The 18,474-nt window shown below is 41.8% G+C and overlaps 1 protein-coding gene and 1 long non-coding RNA gene across 4 annotated transcripts in view; one reads left to right on the top strand and one right to left on the bottom strand.

Annotated features, from left to right (window-relative positions):
• Positions 1-18,474, top strand: part of LOC112429671 (methylglutaconyl-CoA hydratase, mitochondrial-like) — a 208,533-nt gene that overhangs the window by 69,104 nt on the left and 120,955 nt on the right. For 2 of the 3 annotated variants that reach the window (XM_076879219.1, XM_076879224.1), the window contains exons 2-4: positions 8,863-9,207; positions 12,054-12,386; positions 12,479-12,577. In XM_076879219.1, coding sequence (XP_076735334.1) covers positions 8,863-9,207; positions 12,054-12,386; positions 12,479-12,577 — 777 coding nt within the window. Of the gene's footprint in view, positions 1-2,970; positions 3,099-8,862; positions 9,208-12,053; positions 12,387-12,478; positions 12,578-18,474 lie in introns of those variants that run through there. The other variant, XM_076879221.1, reaches the window with a different exon arrangement.
• Positions 8,921-10,828, bottom strand: LOC143414572 (uncharacterized). The gene is made up of 4 exons (XR_013095207.1): positions 10,810-10,828; positions 10,492-10,569; positions 10,147-10,310; positions 8,921-9,005 (listed from the first exon to the last, which is right to left on the bottom strand). It is a non-coding gene; the product is annotated as an uncharacterized LOC143414572 (long non-coding RNA).

Here is an 18,474-nt window from a genome sequence, read left to right as displayed (position 1 = left end):
ATATAATGTAATATGAATGTTTTACATGTGCTGCTGTTGTGTTGATGGTGCAGAGATGCTGCAAAGAGTGTTTGTGATATCGAGCACAAAGATGTCTCTGTGCTTCAAGATTCAAAGTGTTTATTGTTATGTGTCACAAGAGAAAAGGCACTTCTTTGTGCAATGAAATTCTTTCTTTGCTGTCCGCCCACAGATGCCGATTAATATATACACTAGAAATAGAACATATAAATACAAATAGTACAAATAAATAGCTGAAGACAGAAAAGGAGACAAAATATGGAGATTTGAAACAGATGTGTGCAAAAGACCTGTAGCTTAATATGCTGGCTTAATATGTAAGTTGACCTGATGTGCAAAAAAAATTATTATTACTGTTCAGAATGGGTCAGCTGTTCAAGAATCTGATAGCAGTGGGGAAGAAGGAGTTAGTGAGTCTGGATGTTCTGGATTTCACACTTCTAAACCTTCGTCTCGAGGGTGAGGTCCTTAGCGATGTAGACGCCCAGGTACCTAAAGCTGCTCACCCTCTCCACTTCTAGGCCCTGGATAGACAGCGGTGGGTGAGGCCTCCTCTTCTTCCTCATGTCCAGTATCGTCTCCTTTGTCTTGTCAGTGTTGAGGGTGAGGTTGTTGTCCTAACACCATGACACCAGACCGGCCTCCTCTCTCCTATAAGCCGCTTCGTCTCCTCCAGTGATGCGACCAATCACAGCAGTGTCGTCTGCGAACTTCAAAATGATGTTGTCTTTGTTGGAGGTGAAACAGTTGTGGGTGCACACGGTGTAGAGGATGCAACCTTGTTGGACACCAGTGTTTGTAATAATGCTGGCTGAAGTCCTGTTGCCGATCCTGACAGACTGAGGCCTGCCAGTCAAAAAGTCCTGTAGCCAGTCACATAGGGTGGGGTGCAGGCCGAGTGTCGCCAGCTTGTGAGTGAGTTTGTGTGGGATGACAGTATTGTTTTCTTTGTCTTTGTTTTCCGAGTGGGAGAGTGAATAGTGAAGGGCAGCTGCGATGATGTCTGACGTGGACCTATTGGACTGGTAGGCATACTGCAGGGGGTCCAGAGTGTCTGTGATGTTGCTCTGGATGTAGGCCAGCACCACTCTCTCAAAGAACTTCACAATGATTGGAGTGAGTGCAACTGGTCTATAGTCGTTCAGTCTGTGGCTGGTGTCCTCACCGAGTGTTGTTCCTGCTGTTTGAGGTGGATGAAGCTCCTGAGACGGAGCTGTGAAGGAGCACAAACACCTTCAGACTCTTTCTCACATAAATGGAACCAGAGTGCAGATGTGTTCCTGATGTTCACTCATTTGATGTTTGGAGGATCAGTGAGTTCAAGTCCACACTGAACCTCTTTAAACAAAGTCCCAGAGCAGCATCCAAAGCTCACTTATTCTACTTTGTCAAAGGAGCTTGCAAAGAAAAGCGTCTGGACTTCTTTAAGTTGCTTGAAGACGTTTCACCTCTCATCCGAGAAGCTTCTTCAGTTCTAAGGTCAAATGGTGGAGAGTCCCAGATATAAACCTAGTGGGAGTTTCCCCCCACAGAGGGACAAAAGGACCCCCTGATGATCCTCTAATCGCCTGAGACAAGGTGTGAAACTGGGTGTGGGTCCCAATCAGCCAGAGTTTCGGGTGGGTTCATTGTGAAACCTGGCCCCACCTTATCATGCGAATTCCTGAGATCAGATGGCCCAGGATGTGAGTGGGCGTTAAGGCGTCTGGGAAGGGATCTCAAAACTGGATTATAGATGGCAGAGAGTTGGTGCCGCATGATAAGGTGGGGCCAGGTTTCACAATGAACTCACCCGAAACTCTGGCTGATTGGGACCCACACCCAGTTTCACACCTTGTCTCAGGCGATTAGAGGATCATCAGGGGGTCCTTTTGTCCCTCTGTGGGGGGTCACTCCCACTAGGCTTAAATCTGGGACTCTCCACCATTTGACCTTAGAACTGAAAAAGCTTCTCGGATGAGAGGTGAAACGTCTTCAAGCAACTTAAAGAAGTCCAGACGCTTTTCTTTGCAAGCTCCTTTGACTACGATGGCCTGGATGACTGAGAACCTTCACAGACTTATTCTACTTTGTATTTTCTACTGACTTTTATTTGGATTTCATTTGGACTTTTTCTTTGGCTTCACTTCAGTTTCAGTGAGTTTCCTCAGAGGATTTTCTTCTTTCACTTTAGTTTGGATTCTTTCAAATATTTCCTTTTGATTGGTTTAAGTCTATCTCCAAATAAACCTTACCTTGATGACTGAGTAGCTGGGTAGTGCAGTGGTAAAACTACACATCTTTGAAGCAGGAGTTGCAAGTTTGATTCCCACCCAGTATCCAGTAAGGATCCTGGCTTCACCCCTCATGCTAACCAGAAAACCCTGGAATGGCGTGGCTTTGTCTGCAGCACAAACACAAGAACATTTCACTACACATCGTTCTCTGTACGATACTGTATATGACAAATAATAAAGCTTGTTTGTTTGAGCATGCATCAAGACAGTTTAAAAATTCACATTTTTATTTATTATGGCAGAATGATTGATAGGACCAGATGGCCCTGCAGTATAAAGTGATCTGGGAGAAACACCACTGTATATCAGTGAAGCAGCAACATGTTTTTGTGGTGTTGCACTTTGTAGACGGTCCCTGAGCACTTCTCTCAAACTCAGCTGCACCTGGAGACAAGCAGGGTTTCTTTCACCTCCACCTTAATGTTGGGATTCAGATGCTGATGATGTTCTGATAACCTTTCTTATCTGTTATTGATCCAGTTCAAATATGTGGCATTATTTCAAACTTATGTGGTTCTTTCAATAAACTCAAACCAAATGGAGGCTCTGCTCTTTCCACGGTGAATCATGCACCCACGCCCTGGAGGGTTTATCAACTTCAAGTTCAGCCTCTGAGCATGTTGAACCAGTTTACTGGATCACAGCCCAGCAGGAAATCCTCTCTGTTCGTTAGCAGTGAGGCAGGAATGGCAGAGTTTTGAGATGTGGATTCACTCAGTTATGAGCGGAGTGATCAGGACTCTGTGTTTGCTGTCCTTCTTTGAAGGATGATGAAAAACTTGCTGTCGTTCCTGCTCCTCGGTAAGAAACTCCGAATATATTTAAAAGTCTAGAAGTGAGTAAACTGCCTATTTCAGGCAGGAAATGTTTACAGCAGCCATGGAAATATGTTTCATGGATACCTGAGTAAGAGTCAGTTACTGGATTAGAGTCTGTTAACTGTTTATTGGTTAAATTATCTAGTTTTAAGCGATTCTACAAAGTTTTGTTTTGTGCAGATGCATCACAGTCAGTCAAGTAGAGGGGAAGAGGGGGACGTGTGTGTGTGTGTGTGTGTGTGTGTGTGTGTGTGTGCGTGTGTGTGTGTGTGTGTGTGTGTGTGTGTGTGTGTGTGTGTGTTGGGGAAAGATCATGAGTACAGCAGAAAACAGAAACAGGTTTATCCACTTGAGAAAGAGCAAGAGGCTGAAAAGACATTTAACATTTAATTTGACTAATATTTTCTTTCTGTTTCTGCACAGACATTGAGATAAGAACATTGTCAGGAATTCTTGTGATCATGATAATTTGGGCATGTGGTAATCTGATATTGTGACCGTCCTAATCTACATAATTAGTGTTTTTGCCAAGGTCCGGAGTCTGGTGACTCCATGTTTGTGTTTTTTGATTACTAATATGCTTCGTTTCTGGATATATTTTGGTAATTTCTCCTCCTTAGGTTTTGTTCCTGTGCTGTTAAGTGTTTCATGTCTCTAGTATAGGTTTGGTTCTCTTTATTGATTTCTGCTTGTGTTATATTTATAGTTCCTAGTTTCTAGTTTTCTGTCCCACGTTTAGTTATTCTCATGTTGCATCAGTTTCCCTAGTCAGTCATGTCTCCACATCACAGTGTGAAGTCTGCGTCTTTGTAAATGCCTCTTGTTTCCTCTTTTATTTAGACAGTCTTGCATCCCACGTTCAGTGTTTTGAGGTTTGCTTCCTTTGGTTCATCATGTCAGATTATGTTCAGCTATGTCTCCCTCCTGTTGTGTATTCCCTCTGTTGTGGAAAATCTTAAATAAAATTGCAACCACCAGATGAGCATCTCTTTTGAAGGGAGGTTTACTAAAAAAGAAAAACACAGCAGTGGAGAAAACATTCAGGTCAAACACCAAAATGGTTGTCTGAATATTGACACGGCCTGAAACTCTTTTATACCTTCCCAAACACTCTCAAAGAAAGAACATCATATATCCAGTCCAGCTCATCCTTGACCCCCTGCCACTCTATGGATGGATCTCTTGAACTTTACAATGGGCCCTCTGTGAAAGTGCAATAAACCCACTTGTGATAACATTATACATGCATACATACAAGTGGTGACAGCAGTGATCTTGCTTTACTAAAGTGATATGATTAAAATATGTGATTAATACATCAGAAAAGAAATCTTCCACCACACCTCGTAGCCCTCTGTGTATATATTGTGGGTGTTTCCTTTGTTCCTCGTTGGGTTGTCGGCCATTATTTGATTCCTCGTGGTTCCAAGTCCCCAGGTTGCTCCAATTTCCTCTATTGTCATTTGGTTGACTTTTTAAAGACGCGAATATCACACCGGAAACAAAGCACTCCTACAGGAGTTTCCCCACCGGAAGTAGCATATGCTAAGGTGCACATAGTCTATTCAGTCTGCTGCTCAGAGATCAGAGTTCATGTTCAGCAACCACACTGACAGCAAGAGGAGGAAACGATTGGTTTAATTTAACAGAACTGAGCTGTGGATTAAAACAATAAAAATATATAAGTGAGTCTCACATCAAACACAGACCAGAGCATTAAGTGTAATAAGAAGCAGGTGAAGGTTGAAAAACATGAGTGTGAGGGTCCCTCACTTGTGCACGCTTGGACAGGTAAACACATCAGGAGATGAGGAGAGTTGGCAAAGTACAGACATTCAGTACTTAAGTACAACTACAAATACTACTATTAGAAATACTCCAGTAAAGCTGAAGAACTGTTTCCACTTCTTTACTCAAGTAAAAGTCAAAAAGTAGAGGCTCTGAAATGTAATCAGAGTAAGAAAGTAAAAACAGCTCTTTGGAGGACGTTTGTGCAAAGCTAACTGAACCTCGTGCTTTATTAACATAATAATAAAATAATGTTTGTAGATGGGAAACAAACTTTATTTTTTTTATTCTAATCATACCTGGCTTGAATAAGTAGAAAACAAAAGAAAATAAAACTGTATTTCTATTTCCTGTTGCTACATTGTAGAGGGTGATTTTGCCTCTAAACAGTGAAATGTGTACAGTCAGTGGTTAAAGTGGATTCAGCAGGTGGAGGAACTTTAAAACTGGTTGTAATGTCTCAGTGTGGGGAAAAGAATCAGACTTACAATAATTTCTATTCAGAGCTCCAGAAGATTTCCTTAGTGTACAGGCTGGTATCAGCTGACCTGATGCTCTTTGTGTATGTACAAAACTGAATTCAACCAGATGTGAGCAGATGTTTCATGAGTTGTCCTGGCTGATTTCATTCTCTACACTGACAGTACACCGTTTATTCTGTCTGTTTACTAGATGGTACAAAGTTGGTATGAAGGTGGAATTCAGTCAGTGAATCTCAGCATCATCAACTAAAGTTCAAATGAATCTCTGCTACACTTGATGTAAGCTAACTTTGACTATGAATCCACAGCCACGGTGGATCAGTCACACACTGTTCTTTACTTTAAATCCATCACAGTACAGCAAACTAACCTGCTTATCCTGCACTTTTCAGTGAGTCACATTTAGTGTGAGCAGCCAAACATGATGGCAGACTGCCACAGATCACTTCTGAGGAAAGAGGAGGCGTTCAGCTTCCTCATAGTTTCACACCTGCATGAAGCAGCCGCACCCTGACAGCTTCAAATCACTGTGTCAGCTGATCACTTCCTGTCCTGTGATTGGCTGAGCTTCAGGCCTTCTCTCAGTCAAACTGGAAACAGGGATTGAGACAGTGTGAGGGTTTGTGGAGTGCCACAGTGCTGTAATGAATACTGTAGTGGAAGAAGTTCTTTCACACTCTTCATCCTGGAGCTGCTTTATGTCCATGATCTGCATGGAAACTGGATGGATTGACTGCAAAGTTCTGTTTAGAAGGATCAGCTGGTCTTTTTTCTCGTAATTCTTACCTACATGGCACAGCTGATGTTTCTGTGTTACCCTGTTAAGATCCATCCTCAGTCAGAAATGTGTTCCACTGAGAACCTTCTGGTCCATGTTCTATCATGTTCTACAGCTGGATATGCTGCAAAAACAATGAGTCTTTGACTGCTTATCCTTTCCCAGCTACCACAGGGAGAGAGGCAGGGTACACCCTTTCTAGGTTGCCAGCCTGACGCTGGGCTAACACAGAGACAGACAACCGTTCACACTCAGACCTAAGGGCAATTTAGAATTCAGCAATTAACCTAAGGGAAAGATAAAATACAAGCATTAAAAAGATCATAGCCTTAAACAGATTTGTTTACTCAGTTTTCTTTTTTCACTTTTTGCTTTTCAGTTTAAATCCTGTTTTCTTTGACTGTGTGTGAGAGGGGCTGAGAGGCGGGGCTTCTCTGCTGAGTCTTGAATGTCATTTGCATATAATCTGCATCCCACTGACACTAACATCTGCAAGTGATAACAAGACAAAGCAAATTAAAACCCTCACATAAACTCCAAACATCAGTTAAGATGAGCAGCTAGTTTCATCAGCGGGATACAAGTATGATAAAGGTAACATAAAGAGAGAGGACACATCTCATTAGAGTCCCTTTATTAAACTGTATTAATTATTTAAAGGTATAAATCAGTTGGAGCACAGAGAGGAGGGGTCAGGATCTCCTGAGCTGTCACAGACTCAGTTTGACAGACTGATTATTTCTGCCATGGATGTTTATCATAAAGAGTGAGTGAGACCTCTCTGAACATTAATGACTATGAAACCATGGTAACAGCGATCATATCCATTAATTACTGTGTGGTTAAACTTCCTGTCAGATACACGCTGTTGTCTCTGCCTCTGGTCTGTTTAAAGGACCAGTTCATCCAGATTAACCACAGCTGACTGTATCCTGAACACAGAGACGGTTTCATGTGTGTCCTTGTTTTACTGCTTAATTTTACACTGACCATGACAGAGTGGAGCAACAAACTAATGTAAAAGTTTTCAGTTCAGCTCTATTAACAAATACGAACAGAGGATCTCATTGTGAACTGAGGGCAGGGTGTAGCTGAAGGGTCTGTGGAGCTGCTACTTTACTCCACGGTAGTTTCATGTCATCTATAGCGGAACAAACAGTAGCAAATAAATCCTCTTGTTTGGTTCTTAAGGCTCTGGGGGTCAAGTATCTCTTCACTCACGTTCATTTCATTGTCCACTCCTCTCAAAAAATTAATATTATTGAGCAATGTCTGTGAAGGTTCTCAGTCACCCAGGCCATCGTAGTCTAAGGAGCTTGGAAAGAAAAATGAAGACGTTTCACCTCTCATCCGAGAAGCTTCTTCAGTTCTAAGGTCAAATGGTGGAAAGTCCCAGATTTAAACCCAGTGGGAGTTTCCCCCCAAAGAGGGACAAAGGACCCCCTGATGATCCTCTACCTAATCACATGAGCCAAGGTGTGAAAGCGGGTGTGGGTCACAATCAGCCAGGGTTTTGAGCTCATTGTGAAACCTGGCCCCACCCTATCATGTGATTTCCTGAGGTCAGATGGCCCAGGATGTGAGTGGGCGTCTGGGAAGGCCCACTCACATCCTGGGCCATCTGACCTCAGGAAATCATGAGGTAGGAAACTATTTTGTGCAACTTTTTTGTATTTACAGTTTTGAGGGATAAGCCTCTTAAATTTCTCTAACTAGAAATATATGTTAAAAAAACAAAAACAATTTTCAATTTTTTTGTAGTTTATTGCACTTTTTTGCAATTTATGTAATTACTATGCACTTAATGCAGACATATTATTAAAATTTGGGCTATAAGGGTTGTATTGATGTATAGCAACTTGAAATGCTCCCAAAAATGGCTCCACAGCATGTAAAAATATAATATAAGCTCTGGCGGACTTGGGTCTATGGTAAGTCTTAAAGGGTTAATATTTCTTGAAAATAGCCACAGTCTCTTGGCAGATTAGGCCGACACAGTTGTTTTGTATTTCAGTGAAAAAGTACAACAATTTCCACATATCCTGGAAGTGACAGCCCTCGCTGCCAGCTTTCCTTTTTTTAGTTACACTTGCCATTTTAGAAATGGGCTTAAAAAGGATAAGCACAAGGGTCACGCCTAGATAGTGTGGCTATAAGTCTACTGCCAACTTCAGGTGAAATATAAAATAGCGTTATTGTAAGTCTGTATTTTATATCGTGCTGATGTATGGAATGCCAGGACTGCCATAATGAATTAATTAAATACACCATTAAATAATTAATTAAATGTGGCAATAATTAATTACAATTGGAATTAATTAATTAAATAAATAGTTATGACTGTCACAGTGAACTCTTCAGAGGGAGCAGAAAACCTTCAGGTCCTCCAAAACATTTAACAAAGATGAAGATACAGCAGAGTTTAAAGGAAGTGCTTAGAAAATAAAGACCAGGAAGAGTCACATTTTCCAACATTTTCTGTAAACTCAGTAAAATGCACCAAACTGAGGCTGGTTCATGAGCACAGACACACTCAGTTTAATCTGTCAGGTGTTCACAGATTAAATGTTCAGATTTAATAAATAAATGCATTCAATTTGAGTGTCTGACTATAAAACTGGTCTCTGTGTCCTGCTGATAAATGTGGGCTCTGAGACAAACCCACTGCATGCAGATAATTTGTGTTTATGTGTCCTCAGTTTCCCAGCATGCCCTGGCTGTGGTGGTGGAGGTGAATGAGGGGGAAAGATCTGTCCTGCTTCCCTGTCAGTACTCAGGTTTTATACCTGATGACCCCACAGTGATGTGGACTCGCTCTGATCTTGATCCCAAATCTGTCCATCTACGACGAGAAGGAGACGATCTTACAGGGCAAAACCAGCGTTACAGCGGGCGCACATCAATGAGGTCTGATGCTCTGGACACTTTAGACTTCAGCCTCACTCTGAGAAAACCAACAAAGACTGACAGTGGCAGCTACACCTGCTCCATCAGTGATGGGAGAGAAGAACTGCGACTGAGAGATATACATCTGCAGGTCAAAGGTCAGTCAGAACTCTGGGTGGGTTAGAGACTCCACATGGAGCCTGTTATCTATGTGACATCTCAGAGTAAGAGGTCAAACTGAAGTTTTGTAAATTGTTGTGACTAACCTGAAAAACCAGCAGCAACATGTAGCTCAGAGCTAACCTCAGTGCAAACAGGATGTCTCTGCTACAACAGCTGCAGTCTTTACTGCATGTGCAGGGTTACACTCGCAACATTTACACACTGTACACAGTGGAGAGCATGAGCTCTCTAAGCCTCACTGCAGCTCACAGAGCAGCAGGAAGTGTCCTGATGTTGTACAGACTCAGACTGGAGGAGCTGCTATGAAACGCAGACAGAGCAGAGATGGTTCATCATGTTTCATCCAGCTGGTCCTGATGTCACTGAGACTCTCAGGTTAATAACTGCTGTTAGGATATGTAGTGCAAATCATAGCGGGGTTCAGGTAACAGCGAGGGGACTGCAGAGTTAATGGCATAAAACTGTAGGACTGATGTTTATATTTTGATATTGTTCTGCTTAAGTTTTTATCTGTTACATTTATCAACCATCATCTCAGACAGCTGCTGCCTGACGGAAACACTTGAAATAGTTTCGATAGACTTTCCTGTAAGTTCATTATACACAAACAAAGCATTTACTCATTTGAGAGACATTTGTAAAAAACTAAATAGAAAGCATCTTTTTCAGTGGACTGGCTGTCCCAGAGAAAGATCCAGTGAATATTTTATGAAACCATTCAAGAGTAAAAGCAAAAGATCCCAGACACCCTCTCTACTTCTAAGGTTAGACTCCAAACTTTCCTTTTTTGATAGAGATTATAGTTTTTACGCTTATAGGGCTATAGATAGAAACAATATGAATTTGGCCAATGGTAGAGATTTTGACTATAGCTCAATGGCAACTAAAGAGTCAAGTATAAGTCAATTAAGTACCGTATCTACATTTCTTTCATGTATGCTGTCCAATAGAGGTTGAACCGTTTGAAGTCCGGCATCACTTGTGTCACTGCTCTGACTGCCGGTGGTTGAGACAGAAAATGTATCTGTTAGACTTGGAGAGGAGGACTCTTCCACATGTTGCTTCAGGACAGTCAAATCTGAGGGTGACAAATAAAAATATTACAATATAAGGTATCTACAATCAAAAACACAACACAACAAAGATGCCATTTATGCACACAGGGCCAGTAAACTGCACGCTTTGATTAAAGTATACTTTCTCCCAGGAGAACAGATGGTTATCTTGTATTTTAATATGGTAATATACAATTTACATACCACAAGGTGTGAGTGTCACATAGTGTGTTAGGTGTGAGCAGTCGCGCAGCTTCTTGGATGATTGTGTTTCCAGGATGTCTGAAATGCATGTGATAAATCCAACTTACTGTTGTTACCACAGGATATTAGACAAATTAAAAATGTTTATTTAAGAGTAACTGTACAAATCGCTCCTCCTTGAATCGCTACCTTATCGTGGTAGACCTTTGCTTAGGCTGCTACCCCCGCGACCCGACCTCGGATAAGCGGATGAAGATGGATGGATGGATGGATGTACAAATCGAATCCTTCAAAATCTATCAGAGCATATTTACTTACCTTCAGCTGTATAGATGACAAACACACCTCTTTGCCTGCTGCAAGTTCAGGAAAGACATCCTCATCCACCTCTATACCCTGCTCATCCGTGACTTTCAGTGCTGCATTTTCTGGTATGAGAAACTTCTGCTGCACTGAAGTAAAATCATCACTCGGTTACTAACAACATTATCATTTCCTCTTTAATGACTTAGTACAAACCATAACTTACCTGCTCTCACAAAATCTGTGAAGCTGACTTCTTCCAATTTTGCATATTTCTTTGTCTCTCTGTGTTTTACTTTTATCAACATCTTGGCCACCCACGAAAAAAAATACCTTTACTAATGTGAAACACAACACAAGAAGAAGAGGTTGTATATGGTAACTTTATGTAAACTGTGTATAACTTAATCAATAAACACTTTCTTACATTGAGCTAGCCTGTCCACACTAAATATTGCTTAAAATCTATTTAGCTAGGCTGGTTTAGCAGACTATGTGACCGCATGTTTGCTGTGTCCTTGTCTTTACAGTTCTGCAGACAGGGTTGTGTGCATATCTCAGTGTGCAGCAGGACTAACTAACTGATGTTAATGGTACCTCAACATCTCATCAGTGCAGGCTGCACCTCTCGTTGGTTAAATACGGCCATTACCATGAGTCTAAACAGAATATTACTGTAGTTAGCTAACGTTAAATTAAACGTTGGTGTTAAAATTAAGAAATAGAAATAAACGTTTTCATTGACAACATGAAATGTGTATCTTAAAATACAGTAAGATAAGTTAGTTAGCTAACTTTTGACTAGCTTTAGCCTAGCTGCTATCTCCAAATCAGCACAACATACAGAAAACACATGTAGTGCTAGTTAGTTAACTTTATATTTTACTTATGCATACATGCAACCAAATATATATAAATAACATCACTACACTCTCAGAAAATCCCAAAGTAAATAAAGTATTTTTACCTCCTACATGTCGGAGTCCAAGAAAGAAACACAGATAGACGCGGTAACGGTCGACAGACAAACAACACCAGCAATGTGTTGAATTAGACTCCTTAGCACCCAGTGAATGAACACCTAAATATTACACCACTTAGAGTACTCCCCAACACTGACTGTAGTATAAGGTGAAAAATAAACTCCAGGATATTTAACTCCAGAGATTTGCTGTGTAGATACTCAGCCGTGCTTCAGTTACCATCAGTGTGACTGCTGCTGCTTCTACACCTGATACTGTGGTTTATTGTCCTCTCAGACCACCAGGTGGAGGTGGAGGTGGAGGAAGGCTCAGAGTCTGTCATTCTGCCCTGCAAAACTACAGCTGACCTGCCTCAGGACACGAGAGTGGAGTGGACTCACTCTGACCCTGAACTGATGGTGGTTCATGTGTATCCAAACAAAAGTAACCACCTGGATGACCAGGACAGTTTTTACAGAGACCGAACAAAGATGAACGAAGACCTGCTGAGAACTGGAGACCTCAGTCTGACCCTGAAATACCCCACAGAGAGAGACAGTGGAGGATACATCTGCACCATCTACAGGGACAAAGACATCCTGAGACACAAAGTAGTGCTGCAGGTCAAAGGTCAGAGATGTAGAAAAACACCAGGTGTTAGTGGAGGAAATTGAGGTCAATGTTCAGCAGTCATGTTGATATCGTTTTATGTTTCTCCACAGAACCATTTCCATCCTGGGCCACAGCTCTCCTGGTTCTCCTGGTTCTTCTTGTTATTTCTGGAGGTCTCATATATTATTTCCGGCACTATTTCATGTCAGGTGAGTGTCTCCTACTACACTACCCATAATGCCGATGGTCAGCAGGTGTCCTCTGGTGGCTCCTTGACTGTGGCTCACACAAACTTGTTCCAGAAGCTGAAAGAGTTGAGAGTTACAAACAGCTGATACAGAGAGCTGAAGAGAAACTTCCAGGTTTGTTCCAGAAGTCAGAAAACCTCCTTCAGACTCAGTCATTGATCAGTGAAACAGCTCCACAACATGACTTTACTAAACAGTGTGTGTGCTTCACTGCATTGATCTGACACAGAGGCTGCATGTGTACTTTATTTATGCACGTAAAAGTCTCACTGGGATTAAAATCTCTTTTACAAGAGAGACCAGCGGAGGGCAGCAGAAGTTACAATGAAAACAACCAATACAACTGAACAGAAACGTGAATAATATATAATAACTTTACATTATGTTGTAGAAAACCAAGTATAATGTCAGCAGAAATGGTGACCTTTCTGTGGAAGTCCACGCCAAAGTTTTCTATGTGAAGAAAACTCCTCATTTACATAAACAAACTGGAATCTATCAGATGTGATTCAAACCACTGCAGTAAATTTCCTTTAATAACTCTGGTGTGTTCTAGTGTTTGTAGTAAAATGTTGTGCAGATGTGATTCAAACCACTGCAGTAAATTTCCTTTAATAACTCTGGTGTGTTTGCAGTAAACTGTTGTGGTCTACACTGAGGTCTAACAGGACAAGCACAGAAATAAGTCCTCTGTAACAGGTCATAAGGAGAACATTAGTAACCTTCACTACAGCTCATGTTGTGCTTTGTTGTCCTCTCAGTCTCCTGGGTGGAGGTGGATTCAGGGGTGGAGTCTGTCCAGCTGACCTTAAAAACCACAGTTTGGCTGCCTAAAGATGCTAAAGTGGAGTGGAAGGATGATGAAGAGGAAACAGTCCACGTGTATGAGAACGGCTCTGACCAGCCTGAAGAACAGGACGATAAATACAAGAACCGAACAAAGATGAAGAGAAACTTACTGGAACCTGGAGACCTCAGTCTGACCCTGAAACACCCCACAGATGGAGACAACTCCACCTACACCTGCACCGTCTACAGCAGGGAGGGAAACATCCTGCTGAAGAGAAAAGTGGAGCTGAAAGTCAGAGGTCAGTGCTGTAGATACAGGTCAAAGGTCAGAGGTCAGACTCATGATGGTGGTTCAGTCTCAGTGGCTCCATCCAATAATGTCACAGTGTTAGCATGTCTGATGTTTGTGGCTGTTTTGGTTTATCTTTGATTTCCAGCCAAATGTAAAAGCTTCAGCAGATGAACAGTAGGAGCAAAGTTCATGTGTGAGACTTCATCTAAAAGGTCACATCTTCTAGTTTCTGAACATGTGTTTGTTTAGCATGTGGCTAAAACACAGGCTAAGCTAAGTCAGCTCAAATCTCAGTAACAACCTTCTTTGGTCCTCATCTATAATCAGTCATATCTGAGTCACAATAACTAGAAGATGATTTCTAGCAGAAGTGTGAACATCTCCACATCCTTTCTCCATGTTATCATCCAAAGCTGTGTGAAATTTCAGAGCTCTGCAGCTAACAGAGACTTTCAGTTTGCTGCTCTCTTCCTCTGACAGCTCCATTCTTAGGGAGCGTTAGTTCTCTGTTTCACTTTATTCCATTTATTCAGTCTGATGTTCTCTGATCTGTTTCTCTTGTTTAGTGTCTTAAATGCTGCCAGTGCCTCTCTTTGCTGTAACCAACCTTTCTCTTTATTTCTGAGCTTTTTAAGGACTTTAACTGATGCATCAACCTTTGAAAATGGAAAGAAATCAGTCAGATTCATGGCTGCATCACAGTGTCACATGTAGTTCTCCACATCAGCTGGATTATATCTATAGCAGCAAACAGCAGCTGATGCACAAATCTTTGTCTGTGTTAATAAAGTTGGATCAGTTCAAACAGTTTGTTGCTCTGCTTGAAAGCAGCAGTTTTTCTAATGCACCACCTTCATGTTTCCTTCATATTTGAATCCCCCTGTAGATGCTGACAGGTAACCATGTCACACAGAGCTCAAGCCTTTGAATCCAGCTGTGACTGTTGATTTTCTATTGAATGGACTTTTTCAAATCCAGCTGTAGGCCTGTGTTTGTGAGCTCATTAACAGCTGTTTGTTTAGAGAGACGTGGTCCTCACAGGACAGCCACTACAAACATATGATTTTATAGAATATGATGCATTACTGCAGATTCAACACAATAGAAAGGATTTGAAATGAGCTCAGCCTTAAACATGTGCAGCAGTAATATTGATCCACAGACACTGATGGGAACATTTTTCTGCACAATGAGTACTTTGACTTTTCATACTTTATGTACAATTTGCCAGTACTGCAGTTTTGTGTGTAGTGAGGTGTTTTCATGGTGTTTTCTTGGTGCTTTTACTAAAGGAAGGCTTCTATCAAATTCTTCCACATGTTGTCAAACTGAGCTGTGTGATGAAGTGAGTGTGACAGAAACACTCAGACTGTGTTTCTTACTTTGTTGTCCTCTCAGTCCCCCAGGTGGAGGTGGATTCAGGGGTGGAGTCTGTGCAGCTGCCCTTCAACACCACACTTCACCTGCCTGAAGGCGCTAAAGTGGAGTGGATGGATGATGAAGAGGAAACAGTCCACGTGTATGAGAACGGCTCTGACCAGCATGAAGAACAGGACCAGGATTACAGAGACCGAACGAAGATGAATGAAGACCTGCTGAAAACTGGAGACCTCAGTCTGACCCTGAAACACCCCACAGATGGAGACAACTACACCTACACCTGCACCGTCTACAGCAGGGAGGGAAACATCCTGCTGAAGAAACAAGTGGAGCTGAAAGTCAGAGGTCAGTGCTGTAGACACAGGTCAAAGGTCAGAGGTCATGCAGGAGTTTATTCTCTAAAAGCTTTTAGTTTGAATCTATTTTCAGTTCATTCAAATAAAATAAATTCTTTGATGTTTTGATCTAAAAGCCAAAAATGTCAGGCGGAGCAACTGCGTGTTTAAATGAACTAAGAAGAGCATTAAAATGATCCTAACTTCAAAATAAAAGCCTCTGGCATGATGTGAGTTTGGATCAAATCAATAGTTTTGTTAGTTTAGTCCAAATCAGTGTAAATGTATAAATATCAATAGTTTTAAAGCTGCTGAGATCATTCAAACACTTTGATCCAGTCATTTGGATGTTGTCACATGTCAGGGTGGAGCAGCCATAAATACGAGGCTTTTATTGTGAAAGTGCTGAGTGTGATGATCCAGAGGAGCCCATGGGGTGTTTGTGGCTGGATGCAAAGGTTTGTAGCTCTCCTTGTAAAGAGAAACAGCTTGAAGCTACAGAGGAGCGTCTGCAGAAGAAGACAGGGGAAAGAGGAAGAAGCTGAGGCCGCTGGAGAAAAGACAGGAAAAGGAAATCAGCTTCATTTGTTGGAGGCCGTTTGTTCATCACACTGAAATATTCCCACTTTAGAGACAGGAAAAGTGTGGATTGATGTTTGTCTCCATGATTTGGGCCCTGGAGTCATTTCTTCATCTCCCACTTTAAGACATATTAATGTCAGCCTCACACGTCCCACAGTGGACACATTTCTATTTCTAGATGATATTTGGAGGATGGTCATGTGTTTCTCTGCTGTCACAGCTCTTTGTGATATTTGAGCGCAGCTGTAATGTTTGTGTGGTTAAAGCCACCAGACTCCACTGACAAAAACTCTCATTTTAGCCGGAGAACACGGGGCTGCTGTGGGACTTTGTATTTGCAAAGGTTTCTATTGGAGGCATGTTTGCCTTTATTATATAGGTGCAGAGAGTAGACAGGAAAGTGGGGAGAGAGTGAGGGACACACAGGCACCTGTAGTAAGCCCCGCCTTCAGCCCACCTGCTCAGCCAGGTGAGCTATAGCGCTGCTTTAACATGTTGGTGTGATTGAGAGTGAATGAAAGTGAGTGATGGAGGCAGCAGGAAACTAACAGGCTGTTTGTTCTGAGAGGTCACATGACTGTTGTTCTCAGCAGAGTCTGATGATTTGATGAGACCATGAGAGCGGCTTCAGTTCCTCATCAGAAAGAGTCTGACAGAAGCTCCTCCCTCTGTACCCCAGTAGACTTCTATTAGACTGCTCCAGATTCCTGAGAGTTCACACAGAAAACTTTACAAACAGCCAAAGAAAAACTATTGAAAAGCTTCAAGATCACAAAGAGCTCTTTGTGACCCATGCAGACCCTCAGAAAGGAAGCGTTTGTGTCCACTGACATGTTAGAGTGCTTTTAATTTGAAATTCACACAGGAAATGATGTGTTTCCATAAAGAGTGTAGTGCAGTAAGTTTAAGAGAGCAGGGCCAAAACAGACTGATGGATTATTGTGACATCACTGTTTGATTCTTCTATTCAACTGAAGAAGAAGAAAAGTTCTCTTCAGTTGGTGAGGTCAAAGGTTAAAGGTCAGACTCGGGTTCATCTTTGGTCAGTTTACAACACAGGTGTTCAGACAGGTGGGAAAGCAGTGGGTGGAAGAAAAGAGAGGATGTGGAGGAGAAATGAGGAGCACAGGAAGGTGAGAGGAGAGGAGGTCATAGAGAGAGATCACTAAATGATCTCTGGAGAGCCAAAACACTCCTTCAAACAGTCCCAGACTTTACTCAGTTAAACTTCAGGATGACTGGAAGACTGTTCCTGTATGCTGTGTGGTGGGTGAGGTGCTGAGTGGGGATAAATCACAGTCTGGTTCTTGAGGTGGTCCTGACCTTGAAATGCTCTGATTCCTCGGTGTGAACAGGCAGCTTCTGCAGGTGTGGTGCTAAAGCTCCATCTGGGTGGAGTCACAGGTGTTAGCTGGTGAACAGCTGAGTCTGTAGGCTCTATGGCTGTATCCAAATTCAGGGTCTGCAGCCTTAAAGGCCTCATTTTAAGGCCGATTACATCACAGCAACGCGACAAAGGCTGTCCCAATTCAAAGGCTGCTCGAAATGCGGCCCTCAAATGCGTCCTTCATTTTCCTGAATTTTAAGGATGTGGCGGTGTAGACTTCGTGGCCCAACATATCCCAGAATGCATAGCGCGGCGGTGGCGTGGATGATTTTTGCCGGAAAAAAAAGGCAGACGAAGGGCACCCGAAGAGTAAACTTTTAAAAGTAAGTACTGAATATTATGTTTAATAATGAAGAACATTTAAACATTACTGTTCGCCACATGTCGGCAAAGTTATGTGACATTAGCGATGTTTGTACTAACTTGGTTTTAAAGCCTTTCAAATATACGCCGTTCAATAGTCGACCTTCATCAATGTGATGATTTTATGGATATTAAAAGTAAGCACTGAGACAAATTTAGTAATGCCAACATATTAAAAGAACAATATTTGTCTATTATACATAATACATATACAGTGTCAAAGGAACCTGTCTTTGAGTGAAGATTTAAGGTGACAGGAAATATAAATAAATGCAGCTTGAATCTTTACTGCAGCTCAGTGTTTGAAACAGACTTCATTCACTGCGTTAATAACTAATGATGATTGAAATAATAACTTTAATATTGGCCATATTATATTTACATTACCAAAGTAAGATGACTTTAGTCTCATGAACAACATTAGCTAACTGTTATTTACTAGCTAATCTTAAAATGACTGTTCAGTACAGAAATGAAGCCCAACAATCATGTTTCACAGTCCCGTGGTCTCAGCCTCAGATACTCATCAAATCAAAGTTCATGTAGAAACAAACAAACAAATGAACAAAAGATTTTCTCCTTCATTTCTGTCAAATAACGCTGTATGAAACGTTTCCACCCTGGGCAGCGCGACGGAGGCTAGACCGTCCCATTTCACAAGCCCCTCACTTCCGGCCTTAGCGGTCTTTGAGTACGCGGCCCTTGTGGATCGTTAAGGCTGCGTACTTTA

Source organism: Maylandia zebra, linkage group LG3, assembly GCF_041146795.1.
Source record: "Maylandia zebra isolate NMK-2024a linkage group LG3, Mzebra_GT3a, whole genome shotgun sequence".
Taxonomy (NCBI): domain Eukaryota; kingdom Metazoa; phylum Chordata; class Actinopteri; order Cichliformes; family Cichlidae; genus Maylandia; species Maylandia zebra.
This window is presented reverse-complemented; position numbering and strand designations above follow the sequence as displayed.